The sequence below is a fragment of the Microcaecilia unicolor genome, chromosome 3 (genome assembly GCF_901765095.1).
Source record: "Microcaecilia unicolor chromosome 3, aMicUni1.1, whole genome shotgun sequence".
Classification (NCBI taxonomy): Eukaryota; Metazoa; Chordata; class Amphibia; order Gymnophiona; family Siphonopidae; genus Microcaecilia; species Microcaecilia unicolor.
This window is the reverse complement of record NC_044033.1, coordinates 151,501,577-151,529,489: the sequence shown is the minus strand read 5'-3', so window position 1 is coordinate 151,529,489 and position 27,913 is coordinate 151,501,577. Positions and strand designations below refer to the sequence as shown.

General features: G+C 44.1%; 1 protein-coding gene across 1 annotated transcript in view; it reads right to left on the bottom strand.

The window, feature by feature from the left end:
* The window catches only part of NUP133 (nucleoporin 133), a 279,562-nt gene extending 252,786 nt beyond the window's left edge, over positions 1-26,776 (bottom strand). The window contains exons 1-3 of the mRNA XM_030196480.1: positions 26,528-26,776; positions 20,717-20,835; positions 4,974-5,077 (exon numbers count right to left, since the gene is read on the bottom strand). Of these exons, the coding sequence (XP_030052340.1) occupies positions 4,974-5,077; positions 20,717-20,835; positions 26,528-26,682 (378 nt within the window). The 5' untranslated portion in view covers positions 26,683-26,776. The remainder of the gene's footprint in view (positions 1-4,973; positions 5,078-20,716; positions 20,836-26,527) is intronic.
* Positions 26,777-27,913: the final 1,137 nt, after the last annotated feature.

Genomic DNA, 27,913 nt, shown 5'->3' with positions numbered 1-27,913 from the left:
TGGCGGTGGTGGAGAAGGGTACTGAGAGAAGGGATTTATCCTATGAACGGAGGTTACGGGTGGGAACGTAAGGGGAGATGAGGGTAGAAAGATAGTGAGGGGCAGCAAACTGAGTGCATTTGTAGGTAAGAAGGAGAAGCTTGAATTGAATGCGGTATCTGATCGGAAGCCAGTGAAGTGACCTGAGGAGAGGGGTGATATGAGTATATCGGTTCTGGCGGAATATGAGACGTGCAGCAGAGTTCTGAACAGATTGAAGGTGGCATAGATGGCTAAGTGGGAGGCCGGTGAGGAGTAAGTTGCAGTAGTCCAGGCGAGAGGTAATGAGAGCGTGGACGAGAGTTCGGGTGGTGTGTTCAGAGAGGAAAGGGCGAATTTTGCTGATGTTAAAGAGGAAGAAGCGACAGGTCTTGGCTATCTGCTGGATATGCGCAGAGAAGGAGAGAGAGGAGTCAAAGATGACTCCGAGGTTGCGGGCAGATGAGCCGGGGAGGATGAGGGTGTTATCAACTGAGATAGAAAGTGGAGGAAGAGGAGAAGTGGGTTTTGGTGGAAAGACGATAAGCTCAGTCTTGGACATGTTCAGTTTCAGGTGGCGGTTGGACATCCAGGCAGCAATGTCGGATAAGCAGGCCGATACCTTTGCCTGGGTCTCCGCGGTGATGTCTGGTGTGGAGAGATACAGTTGGGTGTCATCAGCATAGAGATGATACTGGAAACCATAAGATGAGATCAGGTAACTGGAAACAAAACGGGAGCTGGGCAGACTTCTACGGTCTACGCCCTGATCGTGACTGGATAGGGATGGGCTGGAGTGAAAATTTTAAGGGGCTTCGATGTTAGCTTCAGAACTTAGTACAAGAACAGTACTGGGCAGACTTCTACAGTCTGTGCCCTGAGAAAGGCAAGGACAAATCAAACTCGGGTATACATATAAAGTATCACAGACCATGTAAAATGAGTTTATCTTGTTGGGCAGACTTGATGGACCGTACAGGTCTTTCTCTGCCGTCAATTACTATGTTACTATCATCAGGCTTATTTTCAAAAGAGAAGGGCACCCATCTTTCGACACAAATCGGGAGATGGGCGTCCTCCCATGGTCGCCAAAATCGCCATAATCGAAAGCCAATTTTGGGCGTCCTCAACTGCTTTCTGTCGTGGGGATGACCAAAGTTCACAGGGGCGTGTCGTAAGCATAGCGAAGGCGGGACTGAGGCGTGCTTAACACATGGGCATCCTCGGCCAATAATGGAAAAAAGAAGAGCGTCCCCAACGAGCCCTTGGCTGACTTTACTTGGTCCATTTTTTTCTTGCAACCAAGCCTCAAAAAGGTGCCCAAACTGACCAGATGACCTCCCCTTACTCCCCCAGTGGTCACTAGCCCCTTCCCACCCTTTAAAAAAAAAAAAAAAAAACTTTAAACATATTTTTTGCCAGCCTCTATGCCAGCCTCAAATCTCATACCCAGCTCCATCACAGCAGTATACAGGTCCCTGGAGCAGATTTAGTGGGTGCAGTGCACTTCAGGCAGGCGGACCCAGCCCCCCCCCCCCACCTGTTACACTTGTGGTGGTAAATGTGAGCCCTTCAAAACCCGCCAGAAACCCACTGTACCCACATATAGGTGCCCCCCTTCACCCCTTAGGGCTATGGTAGTGGTGTACAGTTGTGGGGAGTGGGTTTTGGGGGGGCTCAGCACACAAGGTAAGGGAGCTATGCACCTGGGAGCAATTTCTGAAGTCCACTGCAGTGCCCCCTAGGGTGTCCGGTTGTGTGGCATTTCAGGGGGACCAGTGCACTACGAATGCTGGCTCCTCCCACGACCAAAGGGCTCAGATTTGGTCGTTTCTGAGATGGGCGCCCTCAGTTTCCATTATCACTGAAAACTGGGGACGACCATCTCTAAGGACAACCATCTCTAAGGTTGACCTAAATGTTAAGATTTAGGCGTCCCCGACCGTATTATCGAAACGAAAGATGGACGCCCATCTTGTTTCGATAATACGGGTTTCACGCCCCTTCCCGAGGACGTCCTGTGAGGACGCCCTCAGGAAAACTGGGGCACCCCGTTCGATTATGCCCCTCCAAGTAATTGGGTTTCTGCCAGTTATTTGTGACCTGGCTTGGCCATTGTTTGGAAAACAGGGTACTGGGCTTGATGGACATGGTCTGACCCAGTATGGCTACTTTTATGTTCTTATAAATCCTAAATTCACAAAACATACTTTGCAGAAACATAAGAATCCAGTTCTCTCGAAAACCACAAATAAGAGGAAAAACAAATATCCTGTGGCAGAAAGTCCTAAATTCCAATGGCATGGTAAACTAAAGACTGACTATATAGCGATGAATGTTTTACATCTTTCAAAGATGGTAGCGGCAAAATAAGATGAGCCACACTTCAACCCTTAAAAGAAATATCTGACAAAGAATAATAAAAGAAAACCATCTGGAGCATCACCATTTTAAAAACTAAAAGTTTTAAAACAAATCATGCTTCTATAGGGAGCCAATGAAGACCAGCAAATAACAGGGTCTCATGATCAAATCTACTTTTCCTACAAATCAGCCTAGCAGCTGTGTTCTGAATCAGCCTTAGCTTCTTCAGTAATTTCTGCAAAATACCTAGATATACTGATTACAATAGTCCAGAGATGACAAAATAACAGCCTGAACCAATAAATAAATATCAAATTAAACATAATTGCTTCAATTTAAACATAGATTTTTTTTTTTTTTTTTAACTACAGCATTTCCCAGAGGTTCCATTGTTAAAGATGAATCTAAAAGCACCCCAAGACCCTGGACTTCTTATCCACTGAAGACATGACCCATCCGGTTGTAAGAGCAAAACAAGCACTACATGTCTATATAGCAAACGTATATGTGTTACAATACATGGCACTGTTCAGCATTTCCAACCTGACATGAAAATACAGACTTTAACTAACTTCATCCTTCACTGCTGAAGCCTGATGCTTAAGGCCTGTGAATATGTGTGTAGTCAACGACAAGCCTTGCAATACAAAAATCCATCAAGGACTGACAGCCAGCTAGCCAAGGACTCCTGGAAATCTCCTTGGTGACTAAGCTGACATAATGGCTGGAGCAGCAGGGTAACACAAGATATTGCTACTGGATAATGCATTCTCCAGTCAGAATGGCTCCGTGCTAGCACAAATGTGATGTAATGCTTTCAGTCTCCTAATCAGTATTGGAAAGTCCCAAGCCTTTGCATCCCAGAAAAGCACTTATTTACTTGAAACACTGACCTCATGGTTAAAGTGCTCTTTACTGTGGTGCCAGTGGGCCCCTAGAGTCACAGCAATGGAGACAAACAAGGTTGTTCGGCATCAACAGCGAGGCCAAGAGTAAACGTCATCAACCTAGCTGCAGCTGGGCTCACTTTAAGAGGGGCTGCAAGCTAGCACAAGGAGGTTAGTTTCCATCTGGAGTACGGCCCATCTCCACGTCTGACTGACCATCCGAGGAATGTACAGACATCTGCTGGACACCTGTATCATCTACTAAAGTTAGATAATCGCCATGTATTAATGTATATAAGTGCTGTGGGGGATAGTAGTAGTAGAGTAACTGATGGATTTATAAGTCTGTCTAGGGAGATGTGTGTGTTTACTCTGAACTGTTTCTGTGGTAAGATTATCATTGTCTTTATGCTTGCCTAATTATTATCTCTGCTGCTGTTATATCCTATATAATAATTCTCACCTCCAACATTCTGACTTGCCTGGGACCGTGGCAAAAACATGCCTCACAGCTGATCCATATCCAGGGGAGGGTTGCTGGAGGGGGGGGGGGAGGGGAGAGAGGAGGGTCGCTGGACATGGGTGGCTGCAGGGGGAGAGGAGGGTTGCTGGACATGGGTGGCTGCAGGGGGAGAGGAGGGTCGCTGGACATGGGTGGCTGCAGGGGAGCCGAGGAAAACCTTGCTAGCGCCCGTTTCATTTGTGTCAGAAACGGGCCTTTTTTACTAGTTTTTTTATAATATCCTTTGTGTGGAGTTAGTTCTTTTTTCATTTGGGCGTTTTGGGCTTGGATCTAAAGATAAGAGGGAACATATTTGCTTCTGACACTTTGTAGCTGATAGCATGACAAAATATACTAAGTCTCAGGTTCCCTCAGTAATACCCCAAAAGGTTGTTATCTGTGTATGCTCCACACAGCAATATCTGTCCAATATACAATTCTGATTGACAGCAAACCACAGTAGCTTAGGTTTATCAGCATTCAACTTTAAATATTGTATACACCAGATTGTAATCTTATCAATAGCAGACATCAGCTTTCCCGTTAACAAATTAAAGTTCTCATTTATAGAGAACAAAGATAGCTGCATATACTGCATATACACCTAATCCCAGCTGCATATACTGCCTCCTCTTGAGTCAGTTAATGACCCATGAGCTACCACAGCCAACCATCCCTCCACCCAACCATGTCAACCCAAGTCCTGCCCACTCCAGTGTTAAGCAGCTCAGGATTTTTACCATGCTAGCTAACTTTTTATTTTATTTTTTAACAAAAGACATTAATGCAGAACTGAGGTCCTTAAGCCTGTGCAGGCACTGTATGAATATACATGGAAGAACTTGCTTTGGTACAAGCGGTCTAGAAATTCAAATAAAATAAAACGTGTTTGAAGCTGAACAAGGCATAAACAACCAAATAACAGATTTAGAGGAGACTTAACAAAAAAAAAATAGGTAAGGGTGTGACCATAACAATGGAGGTCTTTTACTAAGAATTGGCCTTACTGCGCCCTTACTCGCCAAGGTTATTTTTTTACTGCTGCCTTATATTAAGGGTACAAGTTGAAAAACAAAAACGGATGCACATTCAGAGTTTCTGAAAGCTCAATACGGAATATTATTTTAAAAAGAACTCACTCATTTTGACTACCAACAGATTTATACAACAATAAGTTATACTAGTAAATGTCATTAACCAACCTTAGCAAATGATGTCTGAGCGATCTTCCAGATAATCAGCTTGTCCTTGCAAATCAGCCAGGCCCATCCACTTTCATCCACTTGAACAGACAATGAGTCATCAGCTACAGAAACAGTGAACATCTCATCAATCTATTATTTTGGGATAGCTCGTTGTTACAATGGAAAATATTACTCTTTTTGATTTCTTTCCTCCAACAGATATAATGAACTTACAAAAAAGCGAAGTTACTCACTTGTATCAGATGTTCTCAGAGGACAGCAGGACACAGATTACCAAAGATAGATATCAACACCGAAGCATTCTAACTCTCCTAGAAGTTTTTAGCAGCCCAACCACGCATGTGCACGTGCCTTTCCACCTGCCCAAATCACACAGGACCCGCAAATGGATAAAAAGCATAAAGAATTCAAATCCTAGGAGAGGTGAGGAGGATCTGGTCATCTGTGTCCTGCTGTCATTAAGGATTTATTTAATAGATCTTTAGAGATGGGAAAGATTCCGCAGGATTGAAGACAAAGTTTACGTGGTCCCACTTCACAAAAGTGGGAACAGGGAAGAAGTGGGAAACTACAGGCTGGAAAGCCTCATGGCAATCATGGCAGTGGTAGAAAATATAATGAATTCGCAGCTGAAGGAAAAGATAGTTAACGTCCTTGAATCCAATGGGTTGTAGGATCCGAGGCAACATGGCTTTACTAAAGGAAAATTTTGCCAAATGAATATGATTGACTTATTTAACTGGGTGACCAAAAAACTGGATAAAGGACATGTGCTAGATATAATCTACTCAGATTTCAGCAATGCTTTTGATACAGTTCCTCACAGAAGGCTCATGAATAAGCTAAGAGGGCTGAACTGGACTGTAAACAGAGTACATAAGTACATAAGTAATGCCACACTGGGAAAAGACCAAGAGTCCATCGATCCCAGCATTCTGTCCACGACAGCGGCCAATCCAGGCCAAGGGCACCTGGCAAGCTTCCCAAACGTACAAACATTCTATACATGTTATTCCTGGAATTGTGGATTTTTCCCAAGTCCATTTAGTAGCGATTTATGGACTTGTCATTTAGGAAACCATCCAACCCCTTTTTAAACTCTGCTAAGCTAATCGCCTTCACCACTTTCTCCGGCAACAAATTCCAGAGTTTAATTATACGTTGGGTGAAGAAAATTTTTCTCCGATTTGTTTTAAATTTACTACACTGTAGTTTAATCACATGCCCCCTAGTCCTAGTATTTTTGGAAAGCATGAACAGACGCTTCACATCCACCTGTTCCACTCCACTCATTATTTTATATACCTCTATCATGTCTCCCCTCAGCCATCTGTTCTCCAAGCTGAATAGCCCTAGCCTCCTTAATCTTTCTTCATAGGGAAGTCGTCCCATCCCCGCTATCATTTTAGTCGCCCTTCTCTGCACCTTTTCCAATTCTACTATATCTTTCTTGAGATGCGGCGACCAGAATTGAACACAATACTCAAGGTGCGGTCGCACCATGGAGCGATACAACGGCATTATAACATCCTCACACCTGCTTTCCATACCTTTCCTAATAATACCCAACATTCTATTCGATTTCCTAGCCGCAGCAGCACACTGAGCAGAAGGTTTCAGCGTATTATCGACGACGACACCCAGATCCCTTTCTTGGTCCGTAACTCCTAACGTGGAACCTTGCATGACGTAGCTATAATTCGGGTTCTTTTTTCCCACATGCATCACCTTGCACTTGCTCACATTAAACGTCATCTGCCATTTAGCCGCCCAGTCTCCCAGTCTCGTAAGGTCCTCTTGTAATTTTTCACAATCCTGTCGCGATTTAACAACTTTGAATAACTTTGTGTCATCAGCAAATTTAATTACCTCGCTAGTTACTCCCATCTCTAAATCATTTATAAATATATTAAAAAGCAGCGGTCCTAGCACAGACCCCTGAGGAACCCCACTAACTACCCTTCTCCATTGTGAATACTGCCCATTTAACCCCACTATCTGTTTCCTATCCTACAACCAGTTTTTAATCCACAATAGGACATTTCCTCCTATGCCATGACCTTCCAATTTCCTCTGTAGCCTTTCATGAGGTACCTTGTCAAACGCCTTTTGGAAATCCAGATACACAATATCAACCGTTTCCCCTTTGTCCACATGTTTGTTTACTCCTTCAAAGAACTGAACTAAATTGGTCAGGCAAGATTTCCCCACACAAAAGAAGGGCTGACTCAGTCTCAGTAATCCATGTCCTCGGATGTGCTCTGTAATTTTGTTTTTAATAATAGCCTCTACCATTGTCCCCGGCACTGATGTCAGACTCACTGAAGCCTTTTTTAAAAATCGGTGTTACATTGGCCACCCTCCAATCTTCCGGTACTACGCTCGATTTTAAGGATAAGTTGCATATCACTAGCAGTAGCTCCGCAAGCTCATTTTTCAGTTCTATCAGTACTCTAGGATGAATACCATCCGGTCCAGAAGATTTGCTACTCTTCAGTTTACTGAACTGCCCCATTATGTCCTCCAGGTTTACCGTGAAGTCAGTAAGTTTCTCCGACTTGTCCGCTTGAAATACCATGTCCGGCACTGGTATCCCACCCAAATCTTCCTCGGTGAAGACCGAAGCAAAGAATTCATTCAGTCTCTCCGCTACGTCTGTCTTCCTTGATCGCCCCTTTTACCCCTCGGTCATCCAGCGGTCCAACCGATTCTTTTGCCGGCTTCCTGCTTTTAATATACCGAAAAAAAAATTTTACTATGTTTTTTTGCCTCTAATGCTATCTTTTTTTCGTAATCCCTCTTGGCCTTCTTTATCTGCGCCTTGCATTTGCATTGACACTCCTTATGCTGCTTCTTGTTATTTTCAGACGGTTCCTTCTTCCATTTTCTGAAGGCGTTTCTTTTACTACTACTACTACTTAGCATTTCTATAGCGCTGCCAGGGTTACGCAGCGCTGTACAAGTTTAACATGGGGAAGGACAGTCCCTGCTCAAGAGAGCTTACAATCTATGTAGTCAGTGTAGGTATCATGAATTGGGAAGGTGGTTAGGCGCCAAAAGCAAGGGAGAAGAGATGGGCTTTGAGTAAGGACTTGAAAATGGGCAGGGAGGGCGCATGGCATATGTTCCAGGCATATGGTGATGCGAGGCAGAAGGGGCGGAGTCTGGAGTTAGCAGTGGTGGAGAAGGGTACAAATAGGAGTGATTTGTCCTGAGTGCGGAGGTTACGGGTGGGAACATACGGGGAGAGAAGGGTAGAGAGGTAATGGGGGGCTGCAGATTGAGTGCATTTTAAGGTTAATAGGAGAAGCTTGAACTGTATACGGTAGCAGATCGGGAGCCAGTGAAGTGACTTGAGGAGAGGGGTGATATGAGTGTATCGGTTCACGCAGTAGATAAGACGTGCGGCGGAATTTTGGACATAATAGCTTCCTTCACCTCACTTTTCAACCAGGCCGGCTGTCTTTTGGACTTCCGTCTTTCTTTTCTAATTCGTGGAATATGTATGGCCTGGGCCTCCAGGATGGTATTTTTGAACAGCGTCCACGCCTGTTGTACAGTTTTTACTCTCTTAGTTGCCCCCCTAAGTTTTTTTTTTACCGTTCTTCTCATTTTATCATAGTCTCCTTTTTTAAAGTTAAACGCTAACGTATTTGACTTTGTGTACAGTTACTTCAAGGTCGATATCAAAACTGATCATATTATGATCACTGTTATCAAGCGGCCCCAGTACCATAACGTCCCTCACCAGATCATGCGCTCCACTAAGGACCAAGTCTAGAATTTTTCCTTCTCTCGTCTGCTCCTGCACCAGCTGCTCCATAAAGCTGTCCTTGATTTCATCAAGGAATTGTACCTCTTTAGCGTGTCCCGATGTTACATTTACCCAGTCTATATTTGGATAATTGAAGTCACCCATTATTATCACATTGCCCATTTTGTTCACATCTCTGATTTATTTTATCATTTCTGCGTCTACCTGCTCGTCCTGGCGAGGCGGACGGTAGTACACTCCTATCACCGTTTTTTTCCCTTTTATACATGGAATTTCAACCCACAATGATTCAAAGGTGTGACTTGTGTCCTGCTGAGGGTGGTAGTAAATGGAATCCACTAGGTGGAAAGGGAGGCAAGTAGTGGACTGCCTCAGAGGTCGATGCTGGAGCCAATTCCATTTAATATATTTCTGAAAGGTCCTAAGAAACAGCAACGTCTTTCACAAATATATGTAAGACAGAAAAGCAGATCAGTAGTAGATGTATATTAACTTTATTATTGATGTTTCATACAAGAATAAAAGATGAAGCTGAATGCTGTCATGCCCTCAGGTTGTAAAATTGTGGCTGGGCTCTGTGCATGATCAGACAGAGGGTGTTCCTCATTGCCAGTTGGCCCCAAGATAACGGCACCCGTTTCTGTGCTCTCCTGCATCAAACTGTGCACCAGCCCTGCTGGAGAGACCAAAGTCCCGACATATTCGGATGCTGCACCAAAGAGTGGAGTGGAGTAGTGGCCTAGTGGTTAGAGTGGTGGATTTTGGTCCTGGGGAAATGGGTTCGATTCCCACTGCAGGCACAGGCAGCTCCTTGTGACTCTGGGCAAGTCACTTAACCCTCCTTTGCACCAGGTACAAATAAGTACCTAAGCCGCACTGAGCCTGCCATGAGTGGGAAAGCGCGGGGTACAAATAAAAAAATAAAAAAAGACATGCTGCAGATGATCATTTCCCCCCAAGTCTTGCAGGATTCTCGACTTGCACGCACTACAACGCTCCAATGCCAGACAGTGGGTCCCACAACAGGAAAACCAATTAAATGCCTCTGTGGGAGTTGCCATTCACCTCGACTGGCACAAAAGTAGCAAAATACCTTGACTCACCGCCCCGCCCTAGGTACACTAGAGAGTTAGCTATTCTTAGACAACTTCAAAATAAGAGGGATTCATTGGACTTGGAAAGGATAATATAAAAAATTTTCAAGACTACTCGCAGGCTCTACAGGAGAAGTGGCCCAGCTTCATGATCGATTCATGCTCATCTATCCGGCCATGCTTAAACTGTTTGCTGAAGGATAATTGTGGGCATTCGATTTCCACAAACAACGCAGAATTACACAGACACCATCGCCTCCTCAGAGGCGGCTTCAACCACATGAACTTCTTAGCTGTGTCATTTGTTTACTCTCCAGATTGGGATGCCTAAGAGTGAGAATATGTGTGTGTAAATTGCAGATGTGTGTATGTGCTTATGTTATTTTAGCAGATATTATGATTATGCAAATGTTTTGTTGTTAGAACTTCAAAAAGACACAACTGAAAGCTCTATAGCCAGCCCAGAACCCTGTGGCTAGAGTTTTGGTGGAAATGACTAAGTTTGAACATGTAACACCAGTTTCGAAAAGACTACATTGGTTGCCAATAGAATACAGGACTCAGTTTAAAATGGCTTGTTTGGTGTTGATTTTCACACAAGTATCAGAGGTTTTAGCAACAAAGCTTCACATGTATCACTACTACTACTAATCATTTCTATAGAGCTACTAGACGTACGCAGCACTGTATCAACCAAATCGAGTATAAAGATCAGCAACTCAGAAACTGTTGGACATTCCGTCACATCATGTGATACACTAACACTCTAGTGAATACGGAAGTAAAAATTTTTATTTTGATAGGCCAGCTTAAAGGAATAAACTTCCATTGCGAATAATTTCAGACATTAAGAAATTTAAGAGAAAAGCTCAAAACATTGTTCTTTATGAAAGCTTATGATTGGGATAATGTATGACAGATCTTCATTTGCTTCAGGATTTTGATTTATTGATGTTTTATTTGTTTTTAGATTGCATATGTAATTATGTAGTCCACCAACAACTACAGATCAAGCAGAATAAACAAATTTTATATAACTATTTGGGGTGAGGTATCAGATGTTATCAAAAGTGTCAAGCTTTTCCAAGAGGGTTGGTATATTTCATTTGTCTGGGTGGAGGGGTCTGTGGTCCCCCGGCATCTAGCATGTCTTGCTTATTAGCACATTAGTGCGTGGGTTTGTTATTTGTGGGGTTTTATGATGGGTATTTGTAGGGGCGGGAGGATTTGGAGTGGAGATGTAGGTTTTGCCTGGAACAATGTAGATCAAGTTACTCTGGACTCCTGGGGGGAGGCTGGGCACCCTAGGAATTTTGTAATAAATTCTTGGTTCTTACTCTTGATATTTCCTAGGTTGCCTCTTTAGCAGGGACATTTTGCTACAACTAGGTTGGCGTCCTGGAATGTGAGCTGCATCACATCACCAATTAAGTGTACAAAAATTCCGGTAGCGTTGCAGCACCAAGATACCAGGCTATCAGATTTGGAGCATGAGAAATTAAAACGCACTTGGATGAGTCAGGTGTTTTATTCTTCTGCTGAGAGTTGCAGAGGCAGGACGGCAGTGCTGGTCCATAAGTCTGCCTTGTGAGGTTTCCCCTTTATATAAAGATGCTGGAGGGTGTTTGTTGCTTCTGAAGCTGCTATCTCAAAGGAAAACCTTTATACTTTTAGTGGTTTATGGGCCTAATGTCTTCTACCCCGCTTTCCATAGGAAAATTGTGCGGTTCTGTGTACCTTATGCTGATCAACCCCTAATTTTACTGGGAGATTTTAATTTGGTTATGGACCCTGCTATGGATTGTTCTATAGGACAAAGTAATTCTGCTTTCCAGGGGAACTCTCCACTTAACCATCTTAGTAGAACGCTGAATTTAGTAGCCACTGGCGATTATATCAACTCATCAAACGTGACTATATGCACCTCTCTCGATCTCATGGCACGATACCTAGACTTGACTATATATTGGTGCAGAAAGGCATGTTTTCGCTAGTACATTCTGCTTATGTGGGGCCCCTTGAGGTCTTAATCATAATATGATTCAGGTTGACCTGGAAGTAGATCCTTGTTATGCACAACAACCAGGGTGGTGCTTTACTGCCTATTTGTATAAAAATTAGAAGTTTCGTAAATACCTTTTGGTCCAGTGGGATGATTTCTTATCTTTTAATAAACAGCATGCTGAAGAGCCCTTATTGTTTTGGCCTACAGCAAAAGTGGTACTTCGCAGGCTTTAATAGCTTATACTAGGTGCTAGGAATAAACGCATAGCCCAGGGCACTGTGCAGCTGCAGAGACAACTTTGACAGGTGAAATTAGCTTTTATGTGGGCGACTACCCCTGCTGCCCATAAAACACTTACTGCTACTCAAGCAGCTCCCAATACTTTGATTCAAGAGCAGGCATCTTGCATGCCAATCAGAAGTATCGGTTTCATACTTTTGGTAACAAGCCTAGGAGAATACTGGCTTGAGCGACAAAGCAACTGGGGGGGGGGGGGGGGGGAACACACACACCATATATTGGCCTTATGGAAAGAAGACTGTAATAGCCCAGGGTGCAGAAGTAGCTACCTTATTAACATTTTTTTTTTTTACTCAGATGTATGCTGGGCCACCTTGATCAATTATCTGGAACGGTCCGGCTCGTTTAACTACAGAGCAGGTTACTGCTCTGAATGCCCCATTCATAGCAAAAGAGCTGCAGCAAGCCAAACAATCAGCTCCCTCGTGTAAGGCGCCAGGCCCCGATAGCTACACTAGTGAATTCTATAAATTAATGTTTCTGCAGCTCACTGGCCCTACTATCAGGCGGCCGTTGTGGAGAGCTCTTTTCCAGTTCATGTAAATGTGACCCTAGTCTTCTTCCTAAGCCTTGTAAACCGAAAGACTCATCTGGTTCTTATCGACCAATTTCATTGCTAAATGTGGATTTGTTTTCCTGCATACTGAAGGATCGATTGGCAGAGTATCTTACTCACTTAGTCGGTTCAGAGAAGGGGTGGGGTTCGTCAAAGGACACCAATTGGTACTCAATGTCAGGCATTTGTTATTGGCTATGTCTCAGTGTCGGAGCCGTGACAAGGCAGCCTTGCTAGTGAGCCTAGATGCAGAACAGGCTTTTGATAACAGTCCAATGGCCCTTTCTTTTTTTCAGTACTTTAAGTGGGTCTTCAGGGATGGTTCTATCAGGCTACACGGGCTTTGTACATGGGACCCAGTGCGGCCCTTTTGATTAATGGAATTCGTATACCGTACTTTTCCATTAGTTGCTGTACGTGCCAGGGTTTTCCCCTCTCCTCCTTACTTTTTGTGTTATCTCTAGAACCTTAGCTTTGTCACATCCAGATATTTCTGAGGATTGCTGGTGTGCAGGCAAGCCCTAGTGTCATTAAAGTACTAGCTTTCGCTGATGACCTCTTGTTCATCTTAACTAATCTGCCTCATTCATTACATGAATTGTTGTGTTCCAGTCACGCTTATGGCATTTAATCGGGTTTGACCTTTATTCTGTCTAAATCTCAAGCGTTAGCATTGCCCGAGTCCCTACAACATTCTTGGACTGGCTCCTTCCCCCCTCACCTGGGCTACGGGGACCCTAAAATACCTGGGGATTAAGATTCTTGCTAACTTGGATACCATATACAGTACCAACGTCCTGCACCTGCTTAGGAATGTGGACAGGAAGTTGTATTTGTGGAGGGCCTACCTTATGTTATTAATGGGCTGGGTGAGTCTCTAATATGATGTTGGCTCCACATTTTTTTTTATCTTTTTCAAATGTTACCATTATATTTAACTTACAGCTATGTCATGCAAGGTTCCATGTTAGGAGTTACGGACCAAGAAAGGGATCTGGGTGTCATCATCGATAATACACTGAAACCTTCTGCTCAGTGTGCTGCTGCAGCTAGGAAAGCAAATAGAATGTTGGGTAATATTAGGAAAGGTATGGAAAACAGGTGTGAGGATATCATAATGCCGTTATATCGCTCCATGGTGCAACTGCACCTTGAGTATTGTGTTCAATTCTGGTCGCCGCATCTCAAGAAAGATATAGCAGAATTGGAAAAGGTGCAGCGAAGGGCGACTAAAATGATAGCGGGGATGGGACGACTTCCCTATGAAGAAAGACTAAGTAGGCTACAGCTTTTCAGCTTGGAAAAGAGACGGCTGAGGGGAGACATGATAGAGGTATATAAAATAACGAGTGGAGTGGAACAGGTGGCTGTGAAGCGTCTGTTCACGCTTTCCAAAAATACTAGGACTAGGGGGCATGCGATGAAACTACAGTGTAGTAAATTTAAAACAAATCGGAGAAAATGTTTCTTCACCCAACATATAATTAAACTCTGGAATTCGTTGCCGGGGAACGTGGTGAAGGCGGTTAGCTTAGCAGAGTTTAAAAAGGGGTTAGACGGTTTCCTAAATGACAAGTTCATAAACCACTTCTAAATGGACTTGGGAAAAATCCACAATTCCAGGAATAACATGTATAGAATGTTTGTACATTTGGGAAGTTCGCCAGGTGCCCTTGGCCTGGATTGGCCGCTGTCGTGGACAGGATGCTGGGCTCGATGGACCCTTGGTCTTTTCCCAGTGTGGCATTACTTATGTACTTATGCTATTTATAAGTCACTCCCAATGTTCAATTGTGGGAGCAACAATACAAGCCTTTCTTCTTATGGGAGCAGTTCCATTCCTTCTATCATTTTGGTTGCTCTACTTTGAACCTTTTCTAATTCCGCTATATCTTTTTTGAGATACAACAACCAAAATTGAATGCCTCAAGGTGAGTTCGCACCACGGAGCAATACAGAGGCATTATAATATTTCTGGTCTTATTTTGCATCCCTCTCCTAATAATTCCTAGCATCCTGTTTGCTTTTTTGACCACCACTGCATACTGGCAAAAGACCATGGGGTAGAGGAAGGGAAGAGAGGGTGCAGATAATGGGCTAGAAGGGCGGAGGAAAACGATGGAAAACGGTAGAACCACGTGGGAGAGACCAGAAGGGGGTGGCAAGGAAATGAATGAGAGAACAGGATTTATAGAGGGTAGAAATATGGTAATGGGAATGGAGGACTGAGGAATGAGACAGCTAGTAGATGAGAGAAGATGGAAATTTGATAGGTAGCTGAACAGTAAAAAGGAGGATAAAATGAAATTTGAATTGACAGGCAGAAAAGAAAAAAAGAAAGAGACAGCGAGAGGAAAGATCTAAAAAGGAACAATCAATATGTCAGAGGCAGGTGTAGTGAGAGAATAAACTGGAGAGAGAAGAAAAAGACAAATGGACAGCAGCCACTTGAAAGAGAATAAGCAGACAGGAAAACAGAAAAGAAAAACTGGATCCAAAAATAAAATGTCCAGACAACAAAAGGTAGAAAAAAAAACATTTTGAATATTTTAAATGGAATACGTTAGCTGCGTGTAGCAAATGTCTTTGTACTGTGTTCCGTAGAAAGGAAATGTATTCCTGATTTTTGTCTAAATATATATTTTTTTAATTTATGATCCCTTCTTCTGTATTTGGTGAGGGTCTGTCAGTATGATAGTAACAGAAGGAAGGGAAATTGGAGGGGGAGGGAGATCGGGGATCGAGGCCCTCCTTTACTTTTTATTTTCTGACCTGGACCCTAGCATATCTAACATTGGTCCTGACTCTTGCTATATAGCTGGTGGGGATCCTTGAGGACCTCCTCCAAAAGACAGCCAGAATACTCTATCATGCTCGGCATTTGGTGACAGCATCTTTGAACCACCAACTAAGTATGTGTGGGATTCCAGCATTAGTGGCTTAGGGATGTTGCTGCTGCCTGCCAAGTTTGGTAAAAGGGAGTTCTGGCAATCTTCAGAGAAAGCCTTCAGCTGTCAGCTTGGGGATCCTCATTAGCTGAACTATTTATATATTGAGGTGGGGGTAAGGTGGGGCAGAGAAAGTTTTATATCCACCCACTTTGGACTCAGGCCCACCCAATATTGGCTTTCTGGCTATGCCACTGGTCTCAGTCAATAAGGCACGATGATGTTTGTGGTGCCTCGGTCCTGCTTGAGTTTCAGCAGTCTTTCCTACTAGATAAATGGGAGGATAAGCATACAGAAGGCCTTTCACCATCAACAAGAAAGGCATCTAATGCTAGCCTGCCTTGTGGTCTGAGCCTGGAGCAGTACTGAGGGACTTTGGAGGGTGGACAATGTAACGCCAATTTCTAAAAAGAGGTCAAGAGGTGACGCGGGAAATTATAAACTGGCGAGCCCAACATTAGTCCCAGGCAAAATGGTAGAGACTGTTATAAAGGACAAAGTTACTGAGCATATACATGGGCAAGAATTAATGAGACAAAATCAGTATGGATCTAGCTAAGGCAAAGCTTGCCTCACCAATCTACTAGATTTCTTAGAAGGGGTGAATAAACATGTAAATAAAGGTGAGCAGGTTCATATATTTTGTATCTGGATTTTCAAAAGGCATTTGAGAAATCTCAAGAATGACTCTTGAGGAAATTAGAAATGCATGTGATAGGAGGCAGTGTCCTATTATGGATTAAGAACTGTTTAAAAAAATAGAAAACATAGGGTTAAATGGTCAGTATTCTCAATAGAAAAGAATAAACAGTGGAGGTCCACAGGGGTCTGGGCTAAAACTGCTGCTTTTAAAAAGCTATTTATAAATTATCTGGAAATTGGCATGGAAAATGAGATGATTAAATTTTCTGTTGACAAAAATTATTCAAAGTTGTTAAATCACGAGGACTATGATCCATGGTGTGACTGCACTTCAAATATTGTGCGCCATTTTGGTCACCACGTCTCAAAAAAGAGAGATATTTGAATTAGAAAAGATACAGAGAAGGGCAACAAAAATGATAAAGCAGATGGGACGACTTCCCTATGAGGAAAGGCTAAAGAAGCCAGATATCTTCAGCTTGGACAACAGAGGGCTGAGGGGAGATATGACAGAGGCCTGTAGTAGAGAATGACACAGGGACAAAGTTTGTCCCCGTGGGTTCTGTCTCCGACCCCACCCCCACAAGGGCTCTGACTTCATCTGCGGAAGCCTCGAACAATTATGATTTTATATTTAAACTAGTAAAAAAGGCCCGTTTCAGTTTTAAAGGAAACGGGCGCTAGCCAGGTTTTCCTCGGAGTGTGTATGTTGGAGAGTGTGTGTGTGAGTGACTGTGTGAGAGAGAGTGAATGTGCGAGTGTGTGTGTGAGAGGGGGGGGGGGGGCGAGACTGGGTGTGAGTGTGAGAAAAAGTATGTGCCAGGGTCCCCCCTCTTTCCCAGTTCCAGGGTCGTGGGCCCACCCCCCCCCCGGTCTGTCTGCCATTTGAAGGTGTGTCCCCCCCCCCCCCCCGGCTGTCCCTGCCTCCCTTGCTTCGTTCCGTCTTCCAAGTTGCAGGGTCCCCCATCCCCCTTTTTCCCCCATTTGCAGGGTCCCATACCCCCCTCCCTTTTTCCCCCCATTTGCAGGGTCCCCCACCCCCTCCCCTTTTCCCCCATTTGCAGGGTGTGCTCCCCCCTCCCTTTTTCCCAGTTGCAGGGTGTGCCCTCCTTTCCCCCCTCACTCCCAGTTGCAGGGTCTGTGTGTGTCCCCCCTCCTTGTGTCGTGCACGTTTTCACGCACTGTGTATGCAGCGGAAAAAGCTGGGAAAAGGACAATGAGAAACAGCAGCAGCTCCTAGGTTTCATTGTTTTTTTGAGTATATATGAATGACGGCTGGGTAGGGGAGTGGAATGAGAGTAACCAATGGGCTTCTTTGCTTACCATAGACGTGGTTTGTTTTGAGTGAACGGGGATGAGGAGCGCGGTAGAATCGGAGCCGCTGCTCTTTCCGTCTGCCCTCCTCCGACTCGCCAGTAGTGGACCCCGACCGCCGGTCTGAGCTGTTGGACAGTCGCCGGAGTTGCTCGCTCGCGGTGTGGACGCCCTCCTCCTCCCCCTGGCTCGGTCGGCGTTTGGTGCTGTTTTGAATGTGTGGAAATGACGGCAGCTTTGGGGGAGGGCTTCCTTGCGTGTCTTTGCTCCACCCTCGACATCAGACGCGAGGGCGGGGCAGACACTACTACTACTACTACTATTACTGATGGCCAAACCGGATATCTCGGGCTCCTCAAGTTCCGGCTTGAGGCTTCAATCGAACGTTGGAGGTGCCTTTTATTATAGAGAGATCTTTTTATTAAAGTATAAAAAGGAACAATATGCTGTGCAACTATTGTATATAAATTACAAATAGAAAACAATAATAACAACGAGCAATAATAACCCTCCTCACCCCACCCTCTACCCTTCCAACCCCAACAATAGCTGAGTTCTACTACCCCAAGGAATTCTAATCCACCCTATTAAAATGTCCAGGGGTACAAAACGCAACCCGTTCTGTATGCCCTAGAGGGGAGAAATATGCCCTATGAAGCACTGTTATGATTTTTTAATCTGTGGATGAATAAGAAGTCATCAACAATCTCAGGATTCAGTCTAGCTCTCCTGTCTTCTACAGTCCTTCCTGCAATAGAAGTTGTCTTCTTAGAAGATGTGCTGTTAAGCAGGATGCACAGGATCCCCCATGCAATTTTTGCTAGTTGTGGCCAGCATGTTTCTTGCTCTTCCAAAAAAAATCAAAATATCGTTGTCTGCATCACTCAAACATAAACAACAGTCCATTTCATTAACAGGCTTCAAAATAGAAAATGACACAAGGACATTGTCCCCATCCTCGTGGGCTCTGTTCCCATCTCCGCCCCTCCTCACGGTTACTGCGTGTCCTCGTCCTCGTGTCATTCTCTAGTCTGTAGATCTATAAAATACTGAGTGGAACAAGCGGATGTGAATTGCTTGTTTACTGTTTCCAAAAATACAAGGACAAGGGGACACATGAAGCTATTAAGTAATAAATTTAAAACAAATCAGAGAAAATATTTCTTCACTTAACATGTAATTAAACTCTGGAATTCACTGCACTTAGCTTAGCAGGGTTTAAAAAAAAAAAACAGAGAGTAGGTTTGAACAAGTTCCTAGCAGAAAAGTCCATAAGCCATTATTAAGATGACATGAGAAAATCCACTGCTTATTCCTGGGAAAAGCAGCATAAATTTTTACTCTTTTGGGATCTTGCCAGGTACTTGTAAACTGGATTGGCAACTGTTGGAAACAGGATACTGGGCTTGACGGACCTTCAGTCTGTCCTAGTATGCCTAGTAATGACAATACTTATGTTCTCATTACTTTTTTTATTTTGGCACACAAGACCCAAGGGGGAATCAATGAAGATTACCTGGAAGTTTTGATTCTCAAATCAGCTGCTGTGATTGACTGTTCTGTGCAATTATGTTAGGTTGTTTCCTATTATTATAAATGTTCTTTTCTTCTATATATTTTATGGTATTGTAAACCACCATGTTCTTTTTAAGTCTGGCAGTATAAAACAATATTAAAGAACAATATGGTCAACTGCCAGGCAAAGCAGATGAACCTAAAGAAGCAGGCCCCAAAATCCATCCTATCAGTTCCTAATAGTGAATGAACCGCTGTACGTATAAGCTCATGAAGCTTGTACCATTAAATGAAAACAGTAATGAGAATAGCCACTGTGAAAATACAAGAACCTGATTCATGGGGAACAGGAGAGAGATTCAAGATTGTAATACTTTCAAAGATTAGATATACCACCCTTCATAGCAAAATGTCAGAGTGGTTCACAATATACAACATTAAAACTACAGAAAACTTCATAAAATAACAGAAAAGATAAAGCCAACCTAAACACATTCAAAGACCACTCTCTATACTAATTCTCACTTATCTCTCATTATTTCTGCAGATCTTCTCACTAACCCCCAGCAGCTAGACCAGTGACCCAAAAGTCTGTTGGAAAAAAATAAGTTCTCATTTTCTTCTTGAACTTTTCTCTTTTCAGAATTCAAATGGCAGTTGATTCCACAATAATGGCACCCGCCAAAAGAAAGCGCCCTCTCTTGTGAACGTCAAATGCGCCTGAGCAGACCTCAGAAGGGACAAGAATGAGCACAAGTCCCTAACTGGCTCTTACCTATACACTATAGTCTTTAAATAATTAGGTGTCCTAAATACAGGGCTTTATTAACTAAAATCTTGTAAATTGGGTGGAACTCCATTGGCAGCCAATGGAAACGGATATTTATAGGGGGTCAGATGCTCCCATCGACTCCCCTAAACATTTTGTAACATGTGCAACCTTTTAATCAAAAAAACAGGGAACATCCAAGTATACCACATTATCATAGTCTAATTTAGCAATTACCAAGGAATGGAAAATCATATGAAATGTTTCTTCATCAAAACGGGATTTAACCATGTTATGTAACACTCAATATTCCAAACACTGTTCAAACCACCCTAGACACCTGCAACTTTGCATCTACAATCAGCCTCAAGTATCAGAAGGTTTACTTTTGTAAATTAGGGTAGAGATAAAGATAGAATAATAAGTTATTGATTTTTATTTAATTTAAAATCTATTTTGTAATCTAAAATATGTGCATTAGACTTTAGGCTGCAATGTATGTACAGCGCTGCGTAACCCTAGTAGCGCTTTAGAAATGTTAAGTAGTAGTAGTAGTAATGTATGAATAAGTTGAATAAATTGCTCTGTTACAAATAAGGTGTTCTCATTTTCTGTATTTTTCCAGATGCCTTTAAGTGCTGTTATGTACAGTTGCTGAACTTCACCCTTAAGTTCTCTAACTTGGCACCTCAAACATATTAAAGTCTTGGCATCTATCACAAACCCAATACTCTGGAATCATTTCCTGGATATCAGGAAGCTGATCCTTTTACTCTGGGAGCTTAATTCTATATAGAGAACAGTCAGTGGTACAAATATTACCTTCAGCCTTTGCTAAAGCTTCCATAACCTGCACCGGCAGAGAGGAGCCAAATGATTGCACATCATAGCTGACGGTCTCACTCACAGTCGGATGGGCAACAATTCTCGTGGATATTGATCTGTAGGTGGGAAAACAGGTGAATTCTATCATATTAATTAACTGACATAACTGACTGTATTAACCTATCTAGAAGGCTCAAGGCAATATAGCAATGTTTCTGAAGTCAGTACTGGAGAACTCTCTACCCAGTCTGGTTTTAAGAATATCCACAATGAATATGCATAGGATAGACATACATGCAACAGTGCACGGAAATCTCTTTCATGCATATTTATTGTGGATATCCCTTAAAACAATCTAGGGGGTACTTAAGAACTGGCTTGAGGAATAATGCAAGAGTGGAGTGGCGGCCTAGTAGTTAGGGTGGTGGACTTTGGTCCTGGGGAACTGAGGAACTGAGTTTGATTCCCACTTCAGGCACAGGCAGCTCCCTGTGACTCTGGCAAGTCAATTAACCCTCCATTGCCCCATGTAAGCCGCATTGAGCCTGCCATGAGTGGGAAAGCGCGGGGTACAAATGTAACAAAAAAAAAAAGTAAAATCATAAAATAGTAACAAAGCAACAGAAAACAGATACTACAATAAAGTGCAGCAATTAATTTATATGCAAACAGAATGAAGTCCTATATTTAATCCACAAACTAGATCCCTTGAACTTAATAAAATACACAAATATCTTTGAAAAATCGGTTTTTACATTAAAATAACTAAGCTTTTCTAAAAACAAAAGGAACTACCCTTTGTAATTAAGTTCCTTTGGAAGAGTACTTTAAAGAGCAGGGGCAAGTTTAAAGTAGAAAATTAACTGGAAATGAAAAAAAAAATCACTCCCAGATCTCCAACTATATTGTGGAGTAATTATTTAAAATCACTGGAGAGATACTAATGACACAGACCATATAAAACAGAGATCTCAGTGAAACAGGAAGCCAGTGCAATCTGTCAAGAATTAGTGCAATGTATTTCACATTTTATACCCAAGGCCAATCTACCTGCTATGTTCTCAATCATTTGCAGGAGGAGAGGAACAGCTTAGTGGTATAAATCCCACTTTTCCCACAAACACTCTGTGGGCCTGGACAAGTCACAAACCTCCACTGACTTGGGTATAGCTTTACTTTACTAATATACGATTGCTTACCTCACCCAAATTAATTTCAAGGTGAGTTACAATAAAGTGAAGTTACTCACCTGTAGCAGATGTTCTCAGAGGGCAGCAGGACACATATAGCCACATATGGGCGATGTCATCTGACAGAGCCCGGCATGTACTCTACCCAGCATTCCAGCAAATTCTGAAGCCTTTTGCAAAGCTGACAGGCACATGAATGGGTGCATTCCTGCACAATGTGAGCGCACAGGACCAGTAGTATAAATGAAAAAGCTTAAGAAATATAATTCCAAGGGGAATAGGGAGGGAGAGGAGAGTATGTGGTAATATGTGTCTTCCTGTCCTTGGAGAAAACCTGCTAAGGAGTAAGGAGAAATTGTCTCTTACTGGATAAATTGTATTTTCTTTAGTCAGCGACACCGTTGTACACAAATGGGTGTTATCCCTTCCTACCAGCAGGTGGAGATATAGAAACCTGAATTCTGCCAGTGAAATCACCAGCATAAGCACAAGTGCTCCCTGGAACAACCCAGTATGCATCTGCCCAAGCAATAGAAGGACCCTTTGTAATGCACTCATGCCCCATCAACCACTGCAGCTATAATGATAATCAAGAAACCCAAACACAACGAAGTAGTACGTGCTACCCTGCATACACCAGGATATAGCCATATCACGGGAACCCCATATGGCTGCCAATCACAAAATTTGTTTCTCTTTCTTTTTTCTGAAGCACTGAAAAGGAAGCACAGAACACACCTAGAACTCAGGGCTGAGGTCTTCCAAGGGCAGAACTGCAGAAAGGTGTCACCAAGAAAATAAAAAACTATACGGTAAAATAATTTCTCCTTTCTTAGCACCAGTTCCACCATTCTGCACAAATGAGATGTACCAATGCAGTATATTGGGCAGGAGAAGACAAGACCCCCCCCCCCCGAACGACAGCTCTGCCACAGTTAAAGTAGCCTCTGGACAACGCGTCCAATCCATAGTGCTTAGCAAAGGAATGGCCTGATGACCAACATCACTGCCCTGCAAATGTCCTCAGGAAATGCTGCCTGAGCCTCCGACTAGGCGGTGACCTGAGCCCTAGTCGAGTGGGTCATCAGCCCTTGAGGCACTGGACGATTCTTGCTGATATAGGTGGACTCAATAGCCACCTTGATCCACCTCACAATGAAGGTCTAGAGACAAAATTCATTCATCTCCCTCAGGTACCGGAGCAAACCTTCTGCCAAAAAGGAGAGCAAGCAGACCTCCTGATTAACATGGAATGAAGACACCACTTTCAACAGAAAGAAGGGGACTGTACAGGGACCCCAAGTCCTCTGTGAAGTACAGATATGGGTCCCAGCAAAAGAGTGCCTGCAGCTCAGAAATTCTACAAGCAGAGTTGATACCTACCAGAAACATCGCCCCGATAGTAAGGTCCTTGGTGGAAACCAAGCAGAGAGGCTCAAATGGAGCCCTGGATAGCACCCAGAGCACCAGTTTGAAGCCCCACGAAGAGAAGGAAGGGCGTAGCACAGAATGCAGATGAGCCACCCACTTCAGGGACTGAGCCACCTCTCTATGCAAAGCCAGAGAGATACCCTTTACCCTCCCACGAAAACTGGCTACAGCCACCATCTGGAACCTCAGGGAGCTCAAAGCCAACCCCTAATCCATGCCTAGCTGTAGAAACGTCCAAAACAAAGATCTGAGCCCTCCAGAAGACAGGAACTGCTCCCTGCACCAGGATTCAACAACTTGCCAGACCTCGACGTAAGCAGCCTTCCTGGAGTGGAGCACAGTAGAGACCACCATGGGGGATAATCCAAGCATTTTCAAACAGAATCTAGATCTTCCATGTCTACCAGTCCTTGCTGGTGCAGACCCCAACCCATGGGCAGTGAAAGAGGATTCTCCACAAGGAGGCACCAGAAAACCACATACCATGGACTGTGAGGCCAATCTGGTGCCACCAGCAGGAACAGATGAGGATGACACGCCATCTTTTGTGCAGGAATGTGCATCGAAGACCACAGAGGGAAGATACAGAGGGGCTGCTCCCACGGCCACGGCTGAACCAGGGTATCTATCCCCTGGAAGGCCGGCTTCCTCTGCTGACTAAAGAGCAGATCCTACAAACCATCAAGTCGAACTGAGGAGGGCCCCAGTGATCCAGAATGAACTTTGTGGCCCCAGTTCCCACCCTCCTGGATACAGGAGGGAGCGACTGAGAACCACCACCCATATTTTGCCTGCAATCTGAATCACTAGTCTCCTGGTACTGTCCTACTTATGTACACCACTGTTGTAGCAGTGTGACATCACTCTGACCACTTTCCCCTGTAGAGCTAGGCTGACCGCCCATGACTCCAAGTGACAGGATGTTTCCTGGATCAACCAGATGCCCTTAGCCCCCCCCCCCCCCAACCCCCCCCCAACCCCCCGGCCAGGTCAGCGAGCTCCACAACTGAGGAGACCATCAGTGGTGACAGGAACCCACTACAGGGGATCTAGAGAAACACTTCTCAGCAGATAAGCCAGACTTATCCCACTAGGCTAGACTGAGCCACACCTTGGGAAGCAGAGGACAATGGAAGTCCTGTAAGGCCGATGCCCACCGGAACAACAGAGCCCGCTACAGAGACCTCATATGAGCTCTCACCCAAGGCACCGCCTCCAGCATTGCAGTCACAAAGCCCAAAACCTGCAAGAAATCTCAAACCGTAGCCTCTGGGAGATCGCAGAACCTGCACCCGGAACTTCTCTGTCCACCCCTCCGGAACAAAAAGCATCCTTCTGGTCAAGTCAAAGCAGACCCAGAGATACTGTAGGGACTGAGGCAGGGCCAGACAGCTCTTGGGCTGATTCACTACCCAGCCAAGGGATTCCAGGAGGGAAATTACCTGCAAAGTAGCCAAACTGGCTTCTGAAGCTGAGTCAGCACAAATCAGCCAGTCAACCAGGTGGGAATGAACCCAAATACCCTGATGCCGGACGTGTGCAGCCACCACCCCCATCACTTTGGAAAAAGTGAGGGGGCACCATAGCCAGGCCAAAGGGAACGGCATGAAATAAAGTGCTGCCCCAACACACAGAAGCACAGATCTCTTTTGATGATATGCAATGAAGAAGTGGAGGTAGGCCTCTGGGAGGTCCAGGGAAGTCAAGAACTCCCCAATCACAGCAAGGCGATGACCGAGTAAAGCGTTTCCATCCAGAAGTGCTGGACTCACAGACAAGCATCCAGACCCCATTGAGAACCAAGATGGAGAACAGGTTCCTCCGCTCCTATATCACAGAGATGCTGAAGGATTAAGAACGCCAGCCTGACACTTTAGAGCCAAGCCACAGGGTGAGGTCATGAAGGTGACCAGAACCGGATGAGTGCACTCCATGGAGTAACCCTCTCACCCACTCCAGAAACCACTGATCTGAGGCAATGCAGACCCATCATTGTGGAAGAGATATAGCCTGCCTTCCACTGGGAACAACGAGGGGCACGGCACACCCTCACTGGGCAGGCCAAGTGGCTGCTGTCCTGGTTAAGGACTCCCGTTTGAAGGACCTATTGTGCCCCCTACCTGGGACAAAGAGCGCCAATCAGACCTGAAGCAGCCCACCCCTTGAGGCTAAGGATCACTGCACCAACTTGCCACTGCTCAGGGAGACAGAGAGCCACGCCTCCCCCATATCATTTACCAACTTTTGCAAGTCATCACCAAAGAGCAAGCTCTCCTTAATGGGCAGGTAACTCTAAAGGTTCTTTGAAGCTGCATCCACACCCAATGGCAAAGCCGTGAGCAACGAACACCCCCATCGCCTCTACTGAATGCTAAGCCAGAAGGACCACATTGTACTACTACTACTTAACATTTCTAGAGCGCTACTAGGGTTACGCAGCGCTGTACAAAATAAACAAAAAGGACGGTCCCTGCTCAAATGAGCTTACAATCTACAGAACGAAAATGTCAAGTTGGGCAGTCTAGATTTCCTGGGTAGAGGAGTAGAGGTTAGGTGCCGAAGGCGACAATGAAGAGGTGGGCTTTAAGCAGAGATTTGAAGATGGGGAGGGAGGGGGCCTGACGTATGGGATCGGGGGAGGGCGTCTGCCCATAAAAGGCAGCTCAGACTCCACGTGAGACCTCAACAACCACTGGAACCAACTCAGCATGAAGCTAAATAACCGCCACAAATAGTAGCATGAAGACTGGGGCTCTGCAGTCAAAACCAAAAAAACACTAAGGCCCCTAGGTGTACTCTAAACAGTATACAATACTAAGGAGACAAAAAAAAAACAATCACAATCAATTAATTAAAAAGCCCCACACAAAAAAAAAAACGCATCAAAATCTGAAAACCACCACATACAAGTTTACTAAACAAAAATTAAATAGTTGGGTAAAACATTCAACGAAAACTCGCCGAACATTTAGTTCATGACATTTTGGAAGGTGATGATTCCAGGGAAATTAGCAGGTTAGTTTCATACTAAACTTCTAAAGACCTCACCACTTCACGGTCCACGATAAACCCTTTCTGACTGACAGACAGCAGCCATGACAATCCTGCAAACAACCATGTCAACCAATCAACTGATCACACAGTACTTACATACTACGGCCATACTTTCTTTCCCCCGACCACCTACCTAGCACCGGGAACAGGGACTCTCCGAACCGTCGGGGAGAGAAGCGCCCCTACATTGCCAGCTCCTAGACTCTTCCTACTGCCAACTGAGCGCGACACGGAGGATCCCACAGACCAGCGGGCTGCCCTCACCGGGGTGCGAGGAGAAGGAAACATTTCAAGTGAAGAAATCCCGACACTCGGATGGCAAGTGTCTGTGTCAACTGAGCGACTCACCGACCTGGCTAGATCCTCGCGCTCACATCCTCCAGCCAACTGCCGCCGTGCCAATCCAGTGTCCCGCCTTCCCCCAAATCATAGGCCAATCACATTGCTATGACGCCATAACCATGAGACGTCTCAGAATAGACGTATCCTTTTGGCAGAAAGTCTAAAACAAGGAGGTTCGGTCAAGGAGGTTAGATTCAGAACAGGAGACGGTACGAGGCTATCTAGCCCATTATACGGGTTGAAGCCAGTAGGCGGAGCTTGCTGATAGTGGGCGGAGTCACAAGTACACCCAAAAACAATAGCAAAAACTATTGAAAGCAATAGTAAATAATGGACTGTCTATGCGTAGCCATCTGTAAAAAGTCAAAAGATGTTCCAGTTGCATAGGCAGTGCCTTAAAAGGTGGCGGACAAAAGATTTTTTTTTTATTTTTACTTGATAGCTTTTTAATTTATTTGAAAGCGTTGCATATGCAGATCAAAAATTGAATATCACTAAAACAGCTTCTTGTAGCTGGTGGAAACAGCACTAATAAAGGCTGTATTTTGTGCTCATTTTTCTACACTGTTCTATACAATACAGTAATACATGGCCAAATTTCAGTGAGGATATCCTCTTTACTGATGGGTTCATCTTAACTGTTGTAGTAATTTGCCTTGGGAAGCCTGGTGGTATAAGAGTGGAAGTAAAATTAGACTCTTTGCTGTGGGCTGCAGCTTTCTGATAACACTTCTCAATACATCGGACAGGATAACCCTTATCTCTAAATGTTTCATGTGGTTCGATCTTTTCTTAAAAGTAACATTATCAGAACATAGTCTTTTCAAAAACAGACTATAGGGAGGGTTAGTTTTGAGACAGATACCATGGCAGCTATCGAAATTCAAGTGTTTGTTCACATCTGTGGGTTTACAACATGGATACCTGTGAAATGTTTGGCCCCAATTACACTGATGTTTATTTAAAGAAAAGGAACACTTCTCATATCATAATACATATGGAACTTTAGGTTTGTATCCAGGCCATTCTGCCATACATAAAAAATGTTAAGCCCACTTTCTGTGCCTTTCCAAATCATAAAAACTTAATCAATATATCTTTTCCTTCAAAATGGCCTATGTACAAGTTGGCTACAGAGGGGGCTTTGGTAGCTCCCATGGTCGTTCCCTTTATTTGC